Source organism: Haliotis asinina, chromosome 12 (assembly GCF_037392515.1).
Source record: "Haliotis asinina isolate JCU_RB_2024 chromosome 12, JCU_Hal_asi_v2, whole genome shotgun sequence".
Taxonomy (NCBI): domain Eukaryota; kingdom Metazoa; phylum Mollusca; class Gastropoda; order Lepetellida; family Haliotidae; genus Haliotis; species Haliotis asinina.
Genome location: NC_090291.1, coordinates 49867599 through 49882374, shown reverse-complemented (window position 1 = coordinate 49882374; position 14776 = coordinate 49867599). Strand labels below are relative to the sequence as shown.

Sequence of the window (14776 nt, the reverse complement as noted above, 5' to 3'; positions counted from 1 at the left end):
TATTGCAGTTTACAAACGACAGCCAAATGTTGAAATGTTTAATCTATCATTCTTCAATTTGAAATTAAAACGCTCGGTTTTCTTAATAAATTATTGGAATTCGTGGACCTTTCTATAATCCTCCGTTGTTTTCTCTGGTCGCTGTGAATGTTTCCTACTGGTAGCATGCATTATTGTCTGCATTGCAATCATTCGATGATACGTTATATATAAGTGCATTCGTAACTACTCGTGTCATACTGGCAAACCTTCTTGTAGGTCACGGAATGAGACGAGTAGTTACGAATGATTTAGTGGGAACATGGCCAAATCTCGTCCACTTAAAGTAAGTGTCACCCACTGTAGTAATCAGAGATGAATGCCGTGTCACCTTGAGAAACTTTGGAAATTTAACCCACTACAATAACTTCCTGCGGTTACCACTGCTGACGAATGGAAGTAAATATACTTGCCACATAAAGAAACTGTGCATTGTCAAATATTATCCCAGTTGATAAGTACGATAACAATGTCTAAGGTACATACAAACTTTAATGAAGGGAGCAAGAGACCATAACAAGTCGGGTGGATTTCAACTGGAAAGTCAATCACAATGACGTCCCGAGTCCACAAGCGGGACAGGGGTGAAACAACCATATCACAAGCTCAATAACGGGTATGTCCACCATCGGCATTGAGAACAACAGTGCATCGACGACGCATAGAGCCTATAGAACATGCAAGGAAGGCTTGTGGGATGTCACGCCAGATTCTCTCAAGTTCTGGGGTTGAGCTTTCCAAAGTGACAGTATTGTGCGGCATTCATTTGCTCTGTTTCTCTTTCCCGGAATGCACGTGCAACCACGCATTCAAGGATGAAATCGCTAACGTCACGGAATGTGGCACGTGCATGCATGTTGGATATATGTCACTAATCTCCTTATGTGTCTAAACAGGTTTGACAAAATTTAGATTTTCAATTTTTGTATTCACAGTTTCTTTATGTGCCTAGTATACATGAAAATATATTTGACAAACAAACCCCGATAAAAACGTTAATACGTTAGCAAATACCCAATTATTTTTTTCATATTTTAAGAATCCTCAATAATTAACTTGGAAGTGTACTTACATTCTAAAGATTACTGAATACAGGCTGTGAACAGCATGACACACACAATACGAGAGACAAATGTATGATGTGAACAAAATACTTCCTCTCTGCTATTCGTTACACTGGACCGAGTACCTATTCACATCTGTTGCATACCTGCCCAGGTATACAACACACAGCAAAAGATGCAATCATACAATTAATTGAATGTCATTGTAATGTAAATTACGTTAGAGGATTATTCACGTTTTGTTGTTGTTCTTTCATGTCTGATCCAGTGTTCGAAATAAGCGCTCGCACACTATGCAAACACGACTAGTTATGTCATGCGCTGGAAACATATTTATAAATCTGATACGACGGCTCAGTTGAACATTCAGATAACTATTTTAAAATGTTCAAGTCAAGAGAGTTATTTCCCTTGTGAAATATGGCACGCGTGATTTGTTTTGGGAAGATGGGTATTTTCACTGGCTGTTTGTCACTTTCTGCTCAACAGTGGCTACAGCGTCTGTTACTACAGAGTTCACAGACTGCATTCAGGGAACAGTTCCAGCACAAAGTTCGGTATGACATGCATGTTGAGTTATGTTCTCTGTTAGAACGTGGCTTTTACCATCATCAAGACAACATGTTTCTCGTTGTTAAAGGTGCTGTGCGCAATCTTCTGACGGCTAGTTTCCTCGCCGACGTGAACATGCAGTGTTAGAGAGGGAAAAGTGCAGTTGGTGAAGTTGTCAGAGTTGAATAAAACGCAGATCGCGTGTTGTGTTTTTATATCTGCGTGCTGAAGCGTGAGGTTAGTGCACTTTCTAATCGCGCGTGAGGGTGATTTTTTCCCCCGCCACAACGAGGAGCGTGGAACTCCCCTAAACTTTATACTTTATATGTAGAGTAAAAGCCCTCTGCGGTGGGTAACAAGGTATCCAGAAAAACATGTTTACTTGTACAGTCGAAAACACACGAATAGCTGCTGAAAACAACAGATCAGTCTACATAAATGGCAAGTATGTTGCTCAACCAGGTATGACAACAGACCATCGACTCACCCTCCATGAAATGCATGTGCTGCCCACAGGCACAAGGGGTCATCTCAAATGTATTTTGTGCTTTTACGTGTGTAGTGAATATGTCTATTCTATTCTATCTATTGACTGACATCTCACGTGCCTTTCTCTCACAAAGTTGACGTTGACTTATATAGGAGAGTATGACACTCACAGAAAGCTTAAATCAGTCATCGTACTGTACTTTATTACACTATACGCAGGTTAGAGCGAACATCATTTCATAAATTAATGTTTAACTTTGTTTGCAGCTTTTATTCGGCCCGTAGACTCTCGCTACAAGTCAAGGCAAATGGGGTGGACTTTCATTGTGAACAGTCTGCTTATGGGGATCATACTGTCCTGTTACTGCCGGGAGCCTTGGGTAGGTTGGAAGCCAGTTTCTGTGATGTTGTGTTTCAGCCAGATGTTCTGCAGAGACACCATTGGTGTTCCAGTTGTATATGGTGATGGATATCTCAGTGTTGTTGAGAGTGAGCGAGTGAGTTTACGTTTACGCCGCACTCAGCAATATTCCATCTGTATGGCGGCGGTCTGTAAATATCGAACATGGACCAAACAATGAGGTGATCAGAAGATCCCGGGGTAGAATAGGCCTTCAGCAATCCATGCTTGCCATAAAAGGCGACTATGCGTGTCGTAAGAGGCGACTACCGGGATCAGGTGGTCAGACTCGCTGACTTGGTTGACACACGTCATCGGTTCTCAATTGCGGAGATGGATGCTCATGTTGTTGATCACTGGTTTGTCTGGGCCAGACTCGATCATTTACAGACCGCCACCATATAACTGGAATATTGCTGAGTGCTGCGCAAAACTAAACTCACTCACTCACGTCACTGCTTATCAACCACTTGTTTGCCTGTCCACACCCAGATTATAGAAAGGATACTGTATACCATAGTTTGAATATTGTTGACTACTCAATAACTTGGTCACTCAATCACTGACTCCGTCAGCCTCTCACTCACTCGCTCACTCACTCACTCACTCACTCACTAATCTGATTACAGCATGTTCCATGACGGACTTTGATAACCAGCTAGAGAAGATGAATCCAGAAAAGTTCACGATATTTGGCTTTGATCCTCGAGGTTATGGACGAAGTATTCCCCCTGAGCGTGACTGGTCAGTCACTTTCCGCCATCGTGATGCACAAGATGCAGTTGCTGTCATGAATCTACAGTCGGAATTTCAGATCAGTTATTTTTCTATGTCAGTAACTGATTACCATTCATAATGTCCCGATACATGTTATTACATTGAAAGTTGAAATGTCCAAATGTGATACACCGATTTTCAACTCTGATGCAGAGACTGATACCACAGTTACACTGGTGGCTCCTGCATCCCCTTTCGTCCAAACGTAATATCGTCATCACCAACATGTACAGTCTTCGGTGGAAGGACTGAGGACGTCGCCAAGATGGTTATACATGACTCACATGAGTCATAAACATTAAGTCCATTGATACCTTGGTCAGTGTTATTTGGCAGACGTCACAGCGTTACTCCAACAAATCGAAATTTTCCGGAGTCCAGAAAACCAGGAACAAGAAGTACACAAACCTTAGGGATCCTTTCACCCCTGGAGCATAGACAACAAGAGCTTCCTTGGGAAAGGACGCCCTTCCAACGGTGCAAGAGGACAGAAGCGCTGAAGATCAGGTTCAGAACTGCAGTCTTCCACCTCCAGTCGTTCCTGTACAACCATCACCAGTGGGTGGACGTCTGAAAGTTGGGGCATGCTCCACGACGATTACGTCTCTCAGATACTTAGGACGGGCTACAGGATCCAACTACACCGCCTCTCATAAGAGACACAGCTCTCTTTGTGTATGTATAGGATCAAGTGGACAAACTAGCAGACGCCATACAGAACGTACAGGAAAATGGCGCAGTCGAGGAGCTATATCCACAGGATCTCACGCCCAGATTCTACTCCCCAAGTTTTCTAGTACCAAAGAAATATTCCGGGGATAAGTTCAGGATCATTTACAATTTGAAGAATTCAACAAGGATTTTCTAATCAGACCCGAGAGTTTCTGGTTGATCCACCTACCTCAGCTCTGACTTTTCGTCCGTCCAGCGGTTTATCTTGCAAGCATTGACCTACAGGATGCTTACCTACATATCTCAGTTCATCCAGAATCCAGGAAATGTCTGCACTTCCTATTAAACGGTCGTCACTTCAAATGGAACGTCTTACCGTTTGGAATATCATCGGCCCCTTGGTTGTTTATCATCATAACCATAATTGCGGGTTACGCTGTACCTGGTCGACGGCATTCACGTGCATCTCAACAAGTGCATCTCTACGTCAACATCAAACTGCTCACACAACTTGGATGGCTTGTAAATCTACTAAAATCGGATGTAAAGCCACAACAAGATCCATAATTCCTGGGAATGCGTTTCTTCACAACACTGAATCACACTGTTGTCCCAGAGGACAGCTGGACTAATATTCAAGCACTAATCTCTCTGCTATCACTATGACAGTGGCAATGTCTTCTCGGTCTACTCACCTCTGTGCAGGATATGACCCAGAGGGGAAGACTGCAACCATTACAACGGTTCGTGAGTACTCACCTGGACAGTTCTGATCAGATAACCGTTCTGGACACACTGAAGCCATACCTGTCATGGTGGATTCACAGGTCGAATGTTTACGCAGGATCTTATTTGACAGAGCCGGACTGCAAAACTCCTCTATACGTGGATGCGTCGCTACAATGATGGGGAGTTCACCTAGACAACGATGTTGCAGCAGGGAAGTGGACAAGCCAGGAACGCATTCTTCACATCAGTCACTTGCAGATGTAATCGACGCAGTACAACACGAGTATAATGAGGAACAAACTACTGATGGTTCATGCGGACAACTCCACAGTAGCGTTCTACATAAACAAGCAAAGATCAAATAGATCTCACACTCGGCTGCAGCTAATAGGCCAGGAGCATTAGACACAAACAGTAGGTAACACAAGGAATCTACATTTATTGACATCATGCATTTTTCAAAATGGCCGCCAATTTCAGGATGGCCGCCAAAGCCATTTAAATGAATAGATACACATATATTTCGTCAATAATTATGCCATGTGACATATCAAATGAAAGCCCATCTCACAAGAAATCTAAATATATTACTTTTAACACCACACATACATAAGACAATGAACAATGTCATGATAACAACACATTAGATGCTTGAAAACCCTTTTCACCAACTTCAGCACGATTGGTTGAATGACTTTTCCACTGGTTGGAAAAATTATGATGAAAGCCATAATTTCTCGTCCCACCGGTGACGTTTTTCTCTCATAGAAATGCACTTCCTGTACTGCTTACCAGACGACATATCATATATGCTTATCGCCTTTACATGGATTCAGTTGTAATTGTTTTCAAGAAAATGATAAAAGCATTTATCTTGAGAGGATGGAAATTCTGTTCATCAATAACAGCTGAAAATGTATTAAGTCAACCATTGTAGACATTTTAATAAATTTGACCAAAAGCAGAAGCATCTAATGTGTTGTTATCATGGCAATTTTCATTGTCTTATGTATGAAGACCCTTTTCACCAACTTCAACACGATTTGTTGAATGACTTTTCCACTGGTTGGCATTCAGCATCTTTCCATTATGTTGTGTTTTATGTTGCTCTGTCAGTTTTCAAATCTTACTTCAGTAAAGTTCACCCAAATATCACATCGTATCTAGTTTATTTGTTCCATAAAGTCACTGAATTGTTTCAAAATCAAAATTTACTTAAATGTTTTGGAAAAATCATGATGAAAGCCATAATTTCTCGTCCCACCGGTGACGTTTTTTTCTCAGAGAAATGCACTTCCTGTACTGCTTGCCATACAACATATCATATGCTTATCACCTTCACATGGATTCAATAGTAATTTTTTCAAGACAAAGATAAAAGCATCTATCTTGAGAGGATAGAAATTCTGTTCATCAATAACAGCTGAAAATGTATTAAGTCAACCATTGTAGACACTTTAATAAATTTGACCAAAAGCACAAGCATCTACTGATGTGTTGTTATCATGGCATTTTTCATTGTCTTATGTATTTGTGGTGTTAAAAGTAATATATTTAGATTCCTTGTGAGATGAGCTTTCATTTGGTATGTCACATGGCATAATTATTGACGAAATATATGTGTGTCTATTCATTTAAATGGTTTTGGCGGCCATCTTGAAATTGGCGGCCATCTTGAAAATGCCACAAAGTAGAATTGGCAGAACTTTGTACGTTACACATGGCAATGATGTTCTGAAGCTTTCCTGAAAATTTCAGCTTTCTACTATTTTTTTCCAATGTCATGTCTAATGCTCCTGGCCTATAACGTTTCAACTGTTCGACATCGTCGACGATCTGAACATGCGCATAAAGGCATGTGAGGCACATAAATGTCATGGCAGATGTTCTATCGCGTCCCCTACAACCATCTCCAACGGAATGGATGTTAAACCAGGGAGCGTTTCGGCTAGTCAGTCACACGTTCAGATCACCGCAAATAGACGCATTTGTGACAAGATTCAAGAAGCAGATGCCAACATTCTTATCTCCACTACCGCATCTGCTTGCATAGGCAACATACGCTCTAAGCATTTCAAGGGAAGGACTGATCTCTTACACGTTCCTGCCTCCAGTTCTACTACAGAAAGTAATCGGAAAAATCAAACAAACGAAGATGCCACGACTGACTTTGGTTGTGCCTGATTGACCAGCGAGGGAAAGGTTTCCAGTACTCAAAGACGAGCTAGGAAAACCATCACTACCAAAATGGAGGAATCTTCTCGTCCATCCGCACACCAAACAAGCTCATGAAAATTATATTTTCATAAACTCATCTGCCTGATTGACTGTGAGAAACAAAATAATGTAAATAAAAACGTAAAGATACCTGACTGAATTAATGATTTTTAAAAAAGTGGTATTGAAAAATACTGCTGGATTTTGTTCAGTCACTATCTCTTCAGAACTAACAACCAACCATTCTCTCTGTGTACAGATGAAAATCCCCTTTGACCACTATGTCTTACACGCTGTATATGGAACAGTTCAACAGTCTACATTATTCATAACCACTTTCCGTATGAATCAAATGTTAATAGCAAACATTCTTCTGAGGAATGCATAAAAGCGAAAAGCAAGACGGATTTGTTTTGGGTCAGGCTGGGCCTCCGGGCCGGCGAATATTTTGAACGCTGTTCAACAATCAGCATTCTTTTACCATGACTGGAACGCTTCCTCTGGCAACATGTCCCTATCGAGTTTTTCTCATGTGGTTAAATGGTTCGTAGAAATAGATTTTAGGCACGAAGAAACCAGACAAAAACATCCATGCACTATTTCCAATGCCAGTATATAAGGTCCATGGCATTATGCAACTGACTTCTACCAAATGTTCCCGTTTGTTCCATCTGAGCAGCTAACTAGGCTTTGCATCTGTTTATGACGGGTGCCACCGGTGGAAAAGGATACCCTCAACATTGCGCACACACCTGGTATCATCACTGCTTCATTGTGATTCATCAACACATGCTCTGTCATCGTATGGCATAAAGACAATCACTGGATGGTACGGACTCGTTAAAGGCAGACGTACATCTGAGAAGCCGCTGGTTGCGATGTCAAACAAACACATACTCTTGCTCTAGTCGTAGGAGGATGTCCCTGTGTCCAAGATGGCGGGGCTGTGCATCCGACCTTTGCTGAGACTCTGTGTGTATCTCCGCCTGTCTCTCTTCTCAAGGCTCGTAGTTCTGGGTTTATATGTGCTTCATGTGCCCATGACATGTCAACAAGGGGTCAGACATAAGCCACCGTTTTTAGGGTTAGTGTTAGGGTTAGGATGACGTGACACTAAATAATATGGGTGATAGGTATCCGAGATTCTGTAGGTGTACCGTATATCAGCTCCGATCTTTTATATAAAGCGTCTTCTTCAGGAATAGAGCAATCTAAATTTATGTACCATGTACAAATTATTACTCAGATCCAGAGTAATGCAGTCACACTGACCATGTCACACAAGCGAAATAACAAGTAACTGTGGAATATAAACGAACATGCGTGTGCATGACGAGTTTGCATGATAAATGTCAATACGTGTGTCGCTGATAAACACAGCATAAGTGTTAAATTGTAGGTGATCAATGATGTGAATGTGAAACCAATGAACGAACCTATTGGGGCTCATTGATGCTACACTGCCATAGTTTAAATGTTATCTGTTTGACAACAAGTAACGTCTGTTAGTCACGAGGGGGCAGAACTGGCATCCACAATCACCAGCGATTTTCATGCACTCTTGTATCGGGATAAAGATAAACAAGTCATGTTCATTTTCGTGAAATGTCTGAGGCCCAAAACACACGTGTGCCATATCAAGGCAGTGGCAGGTAGACATGAACCTTCTCTGAACAGATTACAGCAGACAGTTGCTGCTGACGTCATTGTAACAGTTGTTATCAATGGACAGAGGAAAGGATCATGATAACAAATGCATCCCAGATGAAAATGGTAGAGAGATTTTGGTACTACGTCATCCCAACACTTCTATCAGTACTCTGACATACAGTCCCAACATCTGAAGATTTAATTGTTGGCTCGACATGTCTCCATTCAATTATTTTTTTTTTTTTAAAAAAAAAAGATGGATATTTATGCATTTGGTCAATATTTATAGTCTTTGTTAATGAAATGAATGAGATCTTGAGATGAATTCTTAGGAACAATTAATTAATTGTCAACTCACTGCATTTCCCAGAACCAAGATTCTGCCAAAACTTACAAAACCAAGCACTTTCTCAATTATGTCGCATGTCCTCAATCAAGTTACATTTCTAGAAACCACATATTTCTGAAGCATCATTTTCTTCGTGTGCACATCAAATATTTTTAACAAATTAAATTGAAACAATAGGGGATATATTATTTAGTCACTGAAGACAAATCGTTGTTTAGAAGAGACTATTCTAACATAACAATCGTAAATAATTATACTATGAGACCTGTAAACTACCACGTGCCCAGCTTCATGTTTTCTTAGTGTGTCACTATTGTGTTTTCTCAGATATGCCATTACAAAGGAGCAAATCGGATTCGCAAAAGAGTCTGCAATAGAAAGAGATCTGTATACAACAGCAGATATAGTCCCATACCTATATTCCACCATCACAATTTGTAGTTTTAGTTCATAGCTGCTGTAAAGAGAAAATGTATCTGAGATGGTAAGATGGTTAAACTGTTATCATTTCATTGCTGAGATCTGTGTGATGTACTCGATACACTGGCAGTGCCACAATCAGTTCCATAAACAACACCGCCGTTCCAAAACATGGGTATACACAATGTTAAGTCACAATATGGACGTCGAAAATGGAGATTGGCAACCCGCAACTGATTTCGAAAGGCCTGTGAGGACAGTCTCAGCCCTGGTTCTCAGCCGGCAGAAATCTGTCACGTAGGTGACGTAGAACGATATGACCGTCTTTTGCACGTGACGTCACACGTGGACGACCCGACATTGGGCGATCAGAAGTGGTGCCAGTTTGTTGCAAGTTATACACAGTACGACGGCTGCATCCCGTTCCTCTTGCGACTTCAATAACTGATCTTCCCTCTTACAACATGCCAACAGTACGTTCACGTTGCACATTTGACAATCGTGGCATTTAAAGTACAGTTAGAACTGTGGTTTAAAAGTGTTTTTTGTTCAATTCTTGAGGCCAATGCAAACACGTGCAAGAAAACTTCGATGCGAAGATCACGTGATCAACTGCACGTGCCATTTGTAGCCTAGTAGTTAAGTGTACGATCGTCTAGTTGAAGACCTGGCTTCGATTCCCCACATGATTTTTCATTTTATAGAAATAATGTACACTGCCAAGATATTGCTGGAGTATTGATGGAAGAGGCGTAAAACCACAGTCACTCATTCAACGACTGACGTCGAGGCGAAAGAATAAATACAGCTTTTATGATGGCTTTGATATGTTTTCATCACAATACATACAACATATGAATTGAAGACAACACAAAACCCCAGTACTGAATTGTAGCACTCGTTTATTTCGACATTATGTATTTCGGACTGTAAACTATTGGTCCACTGAATATTCAGACCGTCGGTACATCTAATGTGTATAACATATGTTATACATAGGTTTACACTTTTTCAGTAAAGTACAAATTCTAGGGCCTTTTTTAATTGAGTATCATTCGGGATTTGAACCTGTGCGAGCCGTGCCAATTACCTCTTATCAGAAGGGGTACACAAAGCCCGCAGTCTAGACTACCAGTTGTCCGACTTTCATTTTGTGGAAATTTTGTGATCTGAACGGCTGACTTTGTGTGCTGGCGATTAGGTGCCTGATTCTGGGGGAATGGGTTCAAATTCCGAATGGGTCTTAATCAAATACGAATCTGCACTTTACTAACAAAGTTTAAACCCAAATATAACGTGTTACACTCGACTACTTTCTAAATGGTACTGTGCAATCACATTTAACGCGTTTTACTGAAAATATAAACGAAACATGCATGAATTGAACACAAAACAAAAACCATTACACTGAATTCTAGCATTCGCTGCTGTTCTATATTAGTTGCGGACTGTAAAATTATTGAATAGTTAGTTATACGCTAATGAATAGAAAGACAGTACTGACTTACAATGTGTCTCATTATTTAAGAAAACTACAATCGTATATGAATTAACACAAACCGGCAAACATGACACTAAATGTTAGCATTCACTAATGTCGATATTCTTTGTTTATTATGCACTGTAGGACATCAACTGGTTGTATATTTTAATAGTCAGATCTACAACAATGATATGCTTATCTCACAATGTACCACACACGAACTGAACTGAATTCTTAACAGTGATTGACCTTACTATCCTCAGTATGTATTACACTAGATGGACAAGCTGAAACGATGGCGTCAAATGATTGTGTTAAACCTAAATATACAAAATATACAACACTCAATAACAGCACTGGAGGGGAGGGGGTTCATGGTTAGTTGCTTGTTGCTTTATACAAAAAGCAGTGACGTGAAGGTCGTTTGACAATTATTTTTGGTCATAAAACTTGATAAACATTACAAAGTGCATCGAGTCACGTGATCGCACGAGGATTGAATGCAGACACAAATCATTGATACTCTAAGGTTAATGCAACTTTTTGCACTTTAAGCGACACTGACCTTTGAGTACAAAGGACCTCACCACTTTGATATCACACTCGTTTTATCGGCGAGAAGTTCGCGTTTGAGTATTGTAGAACATCAATTATTATTATTCCAATACAATGATACCGTGATCCTCTTTACATAGTCTGATTTCTCACCGTATTAGCAATATTTTCATTATAACGCACACATTACTCCGTTACAGTGCGATTTAATGTAACGTGGGTAAAGTTTTTAATTTGGTTATGTATACACATTGTCATAAGTTGCATATATTCAAGAAATAAATCATTTAAAATGATGACTTGCTTCAAAACTGAAGTATATTTTGAGAAATTGTCATAAATGTAAATTAAATCAAATTTTAAAACGCATTAATAAATTAATTTCACTACGATTTGGCCTTATACAGTCACCCAACAAGCATTTTCTCGTCGGGTAATCAAGACTCTGCGATAGTTTAGCAATGTGAGTTCATCTTATCTTATGAAACCTGGATTTGATAAATCCGGAAAAGTACACAAATGTGAATATTTTGTTCGGTATGACTTCAAGCATGCAAGTGATAACTGGAGGTCAAACAGAAGGACCTACCCAACCTTCCCACAAGGCTACCCCACCGCACCAGACGTTTACGAGTGAGTGAGTGAGTGAGTGAGTTAGTGAGTGAGTTAGCACTCAGCTATACTCTAGCTATATGGCAGTGGCCTGTAAATAATCGAGTCTGGGCCAGACAATCCAGTGACCAACCGCATGAGCATTGATCTGCGCAATTGAGAACCGATGACATATGTCACCCAAGTAGGCAAGTCTGACTACCTGATCCCGTTAGTCGCCTCTTACGAGAAACATGGGTTACTGAAGGCCGGTATTCTAACTTGGACCTTTCCGGGTCCAGACGTTTACTAGACACAGAGCTAGATTGGTTTCATTAAACTATTTACATGGACATATTATTTGCATTGGTTATGCAGAACAGCAAAAACTGCCTTAAAGTCAAAAGAAGGATTGATCTGCCTAATTTGGCAATGGGATAATCTTCTGATTAAAGTGTTCACTCGTTACGCCGAAGACCTGGGGTCTATTCTCAACATGGGCACATGTGTGAAGCCTACTTCTGATGTCCACGGCCTTGTTATTGCTGGAATATTCCTAAAATGGCGTAAAACCTCACTCTCTCACCGATCTGCCCTATCAAAAAACTCGGGGCAATGATGGAGCAAGCTACCCCTTAAAGGATATCAGTCCAATAGGATATCAACTGGTGCCTTCAAATAGAAGTTCCTAGCAATACCTCTTACAAAATGGCTCAGGTTCTTAGTCCCTACATCCTTATGCTAGTATGCTCCAATACATTCTGTTCTATTCTCAAAATGACGGACCCGTGAAGGTCCCGGGGTAGAAAAGGCCTTCAGCAACCCATGCTTGCCACAAAAGGCGACAATGCTTGTCGTAAGAGGCGACTAACGGGATAGTCAGGCTCGCTGACTTGGTTGACACGTGTCATCGGTTCCCAATTGCGCAGATCGATGCTCATGTTGTTGATCACCGGATTGTCTGGGTCAGACTCGATTATTTACAGACCGCCGCCGTATAGCTGGAATATTGCTGAATATTGCTTAAAACTAAACTCACTCGCTCACTCACTCAAAATGACGCCATGCCCCTATCATTAAACTCTGCCCATATGATATAGAGAAACTTTACGGATAACTTCTTTGTTTCGTGAGTGCGTCGATACAGGTTCACACTCATAAAAGTGTACCTCCAAACTTCTAAAATGCCACTCGAAGAAGTTATCATGCTTTTTAAGGTAAAAGGTACATTTTGTTAAGGGCGGATTTAAATTTACTGCCACTAAAGATGGCGATAGTCTTGCTTCCAGTCATTTTCAAAATCTTTTTGTTTGACATAATAAAAAGGCCATTATCATTGTATATCAAATCTCTCACAACCAATCTCTTCTTAATTATCACCCTTTTATCAGATAAAGACATCATTTTTACATAGTTCATTTCAAGAAAATAAAGAATATTTAGCAATGGGTCAAAGGTCACGGTCTTCAGTTTTTGTCCAGTGTAAAGTAGCTCCACATTCTCACCATCATAATTAAGCCATCCTAGTTCATTTAACAGTATGAAAAAGCATTTATTTCGTTTTGGATCTATGGCAATATATCTTGCATTTACCCTATATCTAAATGTATGTACCCATGTGTAAATGGAGTTGTGCAAATTCATTGTAATTAGACTATTGTTGTGAGGCTTTGTAGGATTTTCCAACATGAACACCAAGCCCTTGTCATGATCTACAGCCATATCCAGCGGTTTGAGGCTGGAGTTTACTGTGGTATAAGTCCACGAATCCAGCGGTGCCATCATCAATCCTCTTTTTGTGCTACAAAGTAATGCATTATTAGATGGAATGTATGCTACAGCATAAAATGGTGAACAACATCTCGGTGTCGGGTAGTTTTTCATCGTCTTGTTATTGATGAATATCTGGAGGTTTTTCACGAACGAATATCTTGAAAACACCAAGACACGACTGAAGGTCCTCTTCTTTCTTATTTGTATGTCTGAAAGTAAATAAATGCTTATCACCATAGTCACTCAACCATGCTGTATTGATTAACACGTTATTGAAAAATGAAAACGCGTGGGTTTGAGAATATTGGACTCGTAAAGCTGCGGCAAAAATATTACAAATTCACTATATATTTCCAAAATGGCATCTGTGTGTGATTGTAAAAGGCTTCAGCGGCCAAACTCGACATTTGTAACTTTTCCTCTTGTTTAGAAACTTTCAAGGAAATATTCATGAAAGGTCACCATAAAAACAAAAACATACAGAGGAAATTGAACGTAAAAAGTAATCGGAAATGCATGCTGTATGGATCACCATAACAGTCAAGCGTTCTGTTTCATTTTGTCTTTCGTTTTTGCCTGGAAAAGAGGAAATCCTCATGCCACGACTGAGAGTCCCCAGTAGAACCATCGCCGCCTTGAAGCTGGGGAGTCGCAGTCAGCAGTAACCCTACATTTCAAAGTTCATCAGAGCACCATATCTCTTCGTTGGAATCGTTTTCTGTTTTCTGGATCAGTTCAGTCCAAGATCACTGCAGAAGCGACCGTCCAAGAGTTACCACCTAAACCCAGGAGGGCAACATCCAGATCGTTCACTTGCGTCATCGTCTTGCCACAGACGTGGTGAATCCAAACGCATCCCTTGTTTTTAAAGGATTTCCGACGAAACTGCCAGGACTCGGTGGCCTGAAGTTGGGGTTCGACCAACAAGGCCAGTTGTCGCCCCTGGTTTGAGAGACTCTTATGGGAGATATCTCTTGCGGTGGGGTCGTAGATTCCACAACCGGAACCTTAGAAAC

At 40.6% G+C, this 14776-nt stretch overlaps 1 protein-coding gene across 1 annotated transcript in view; it reads left to right on the top strand.

Annotated features, from left to right (window-relative positions):
• The first annotated feature begins 1550 nt into the window (after positions 1 to 1550).
• LOC137257548 (valacyclovir hydrolase-like) overlaps positions 1551 to 14776 on the top strand; it is a 29436-nt gene continuing 16210 nt past the window's right edge. Inside the window, exons 1-3 of the mRNA XM_067794873.1 lie at positions 1551 to 1660; positions 2412 to 2524; positions 3174 to 3340. Of these exons, the coding sequence (XP_067650974.1) occupies positions 1551 to 1660; positions 2412 to 2524; positions 3174 to 3340 (390 nt within the window). The remainder of the gene's footprint in view (positions 1661 to 2411; positions 2525 to 3173; positions 3341 to 14776) is intronic.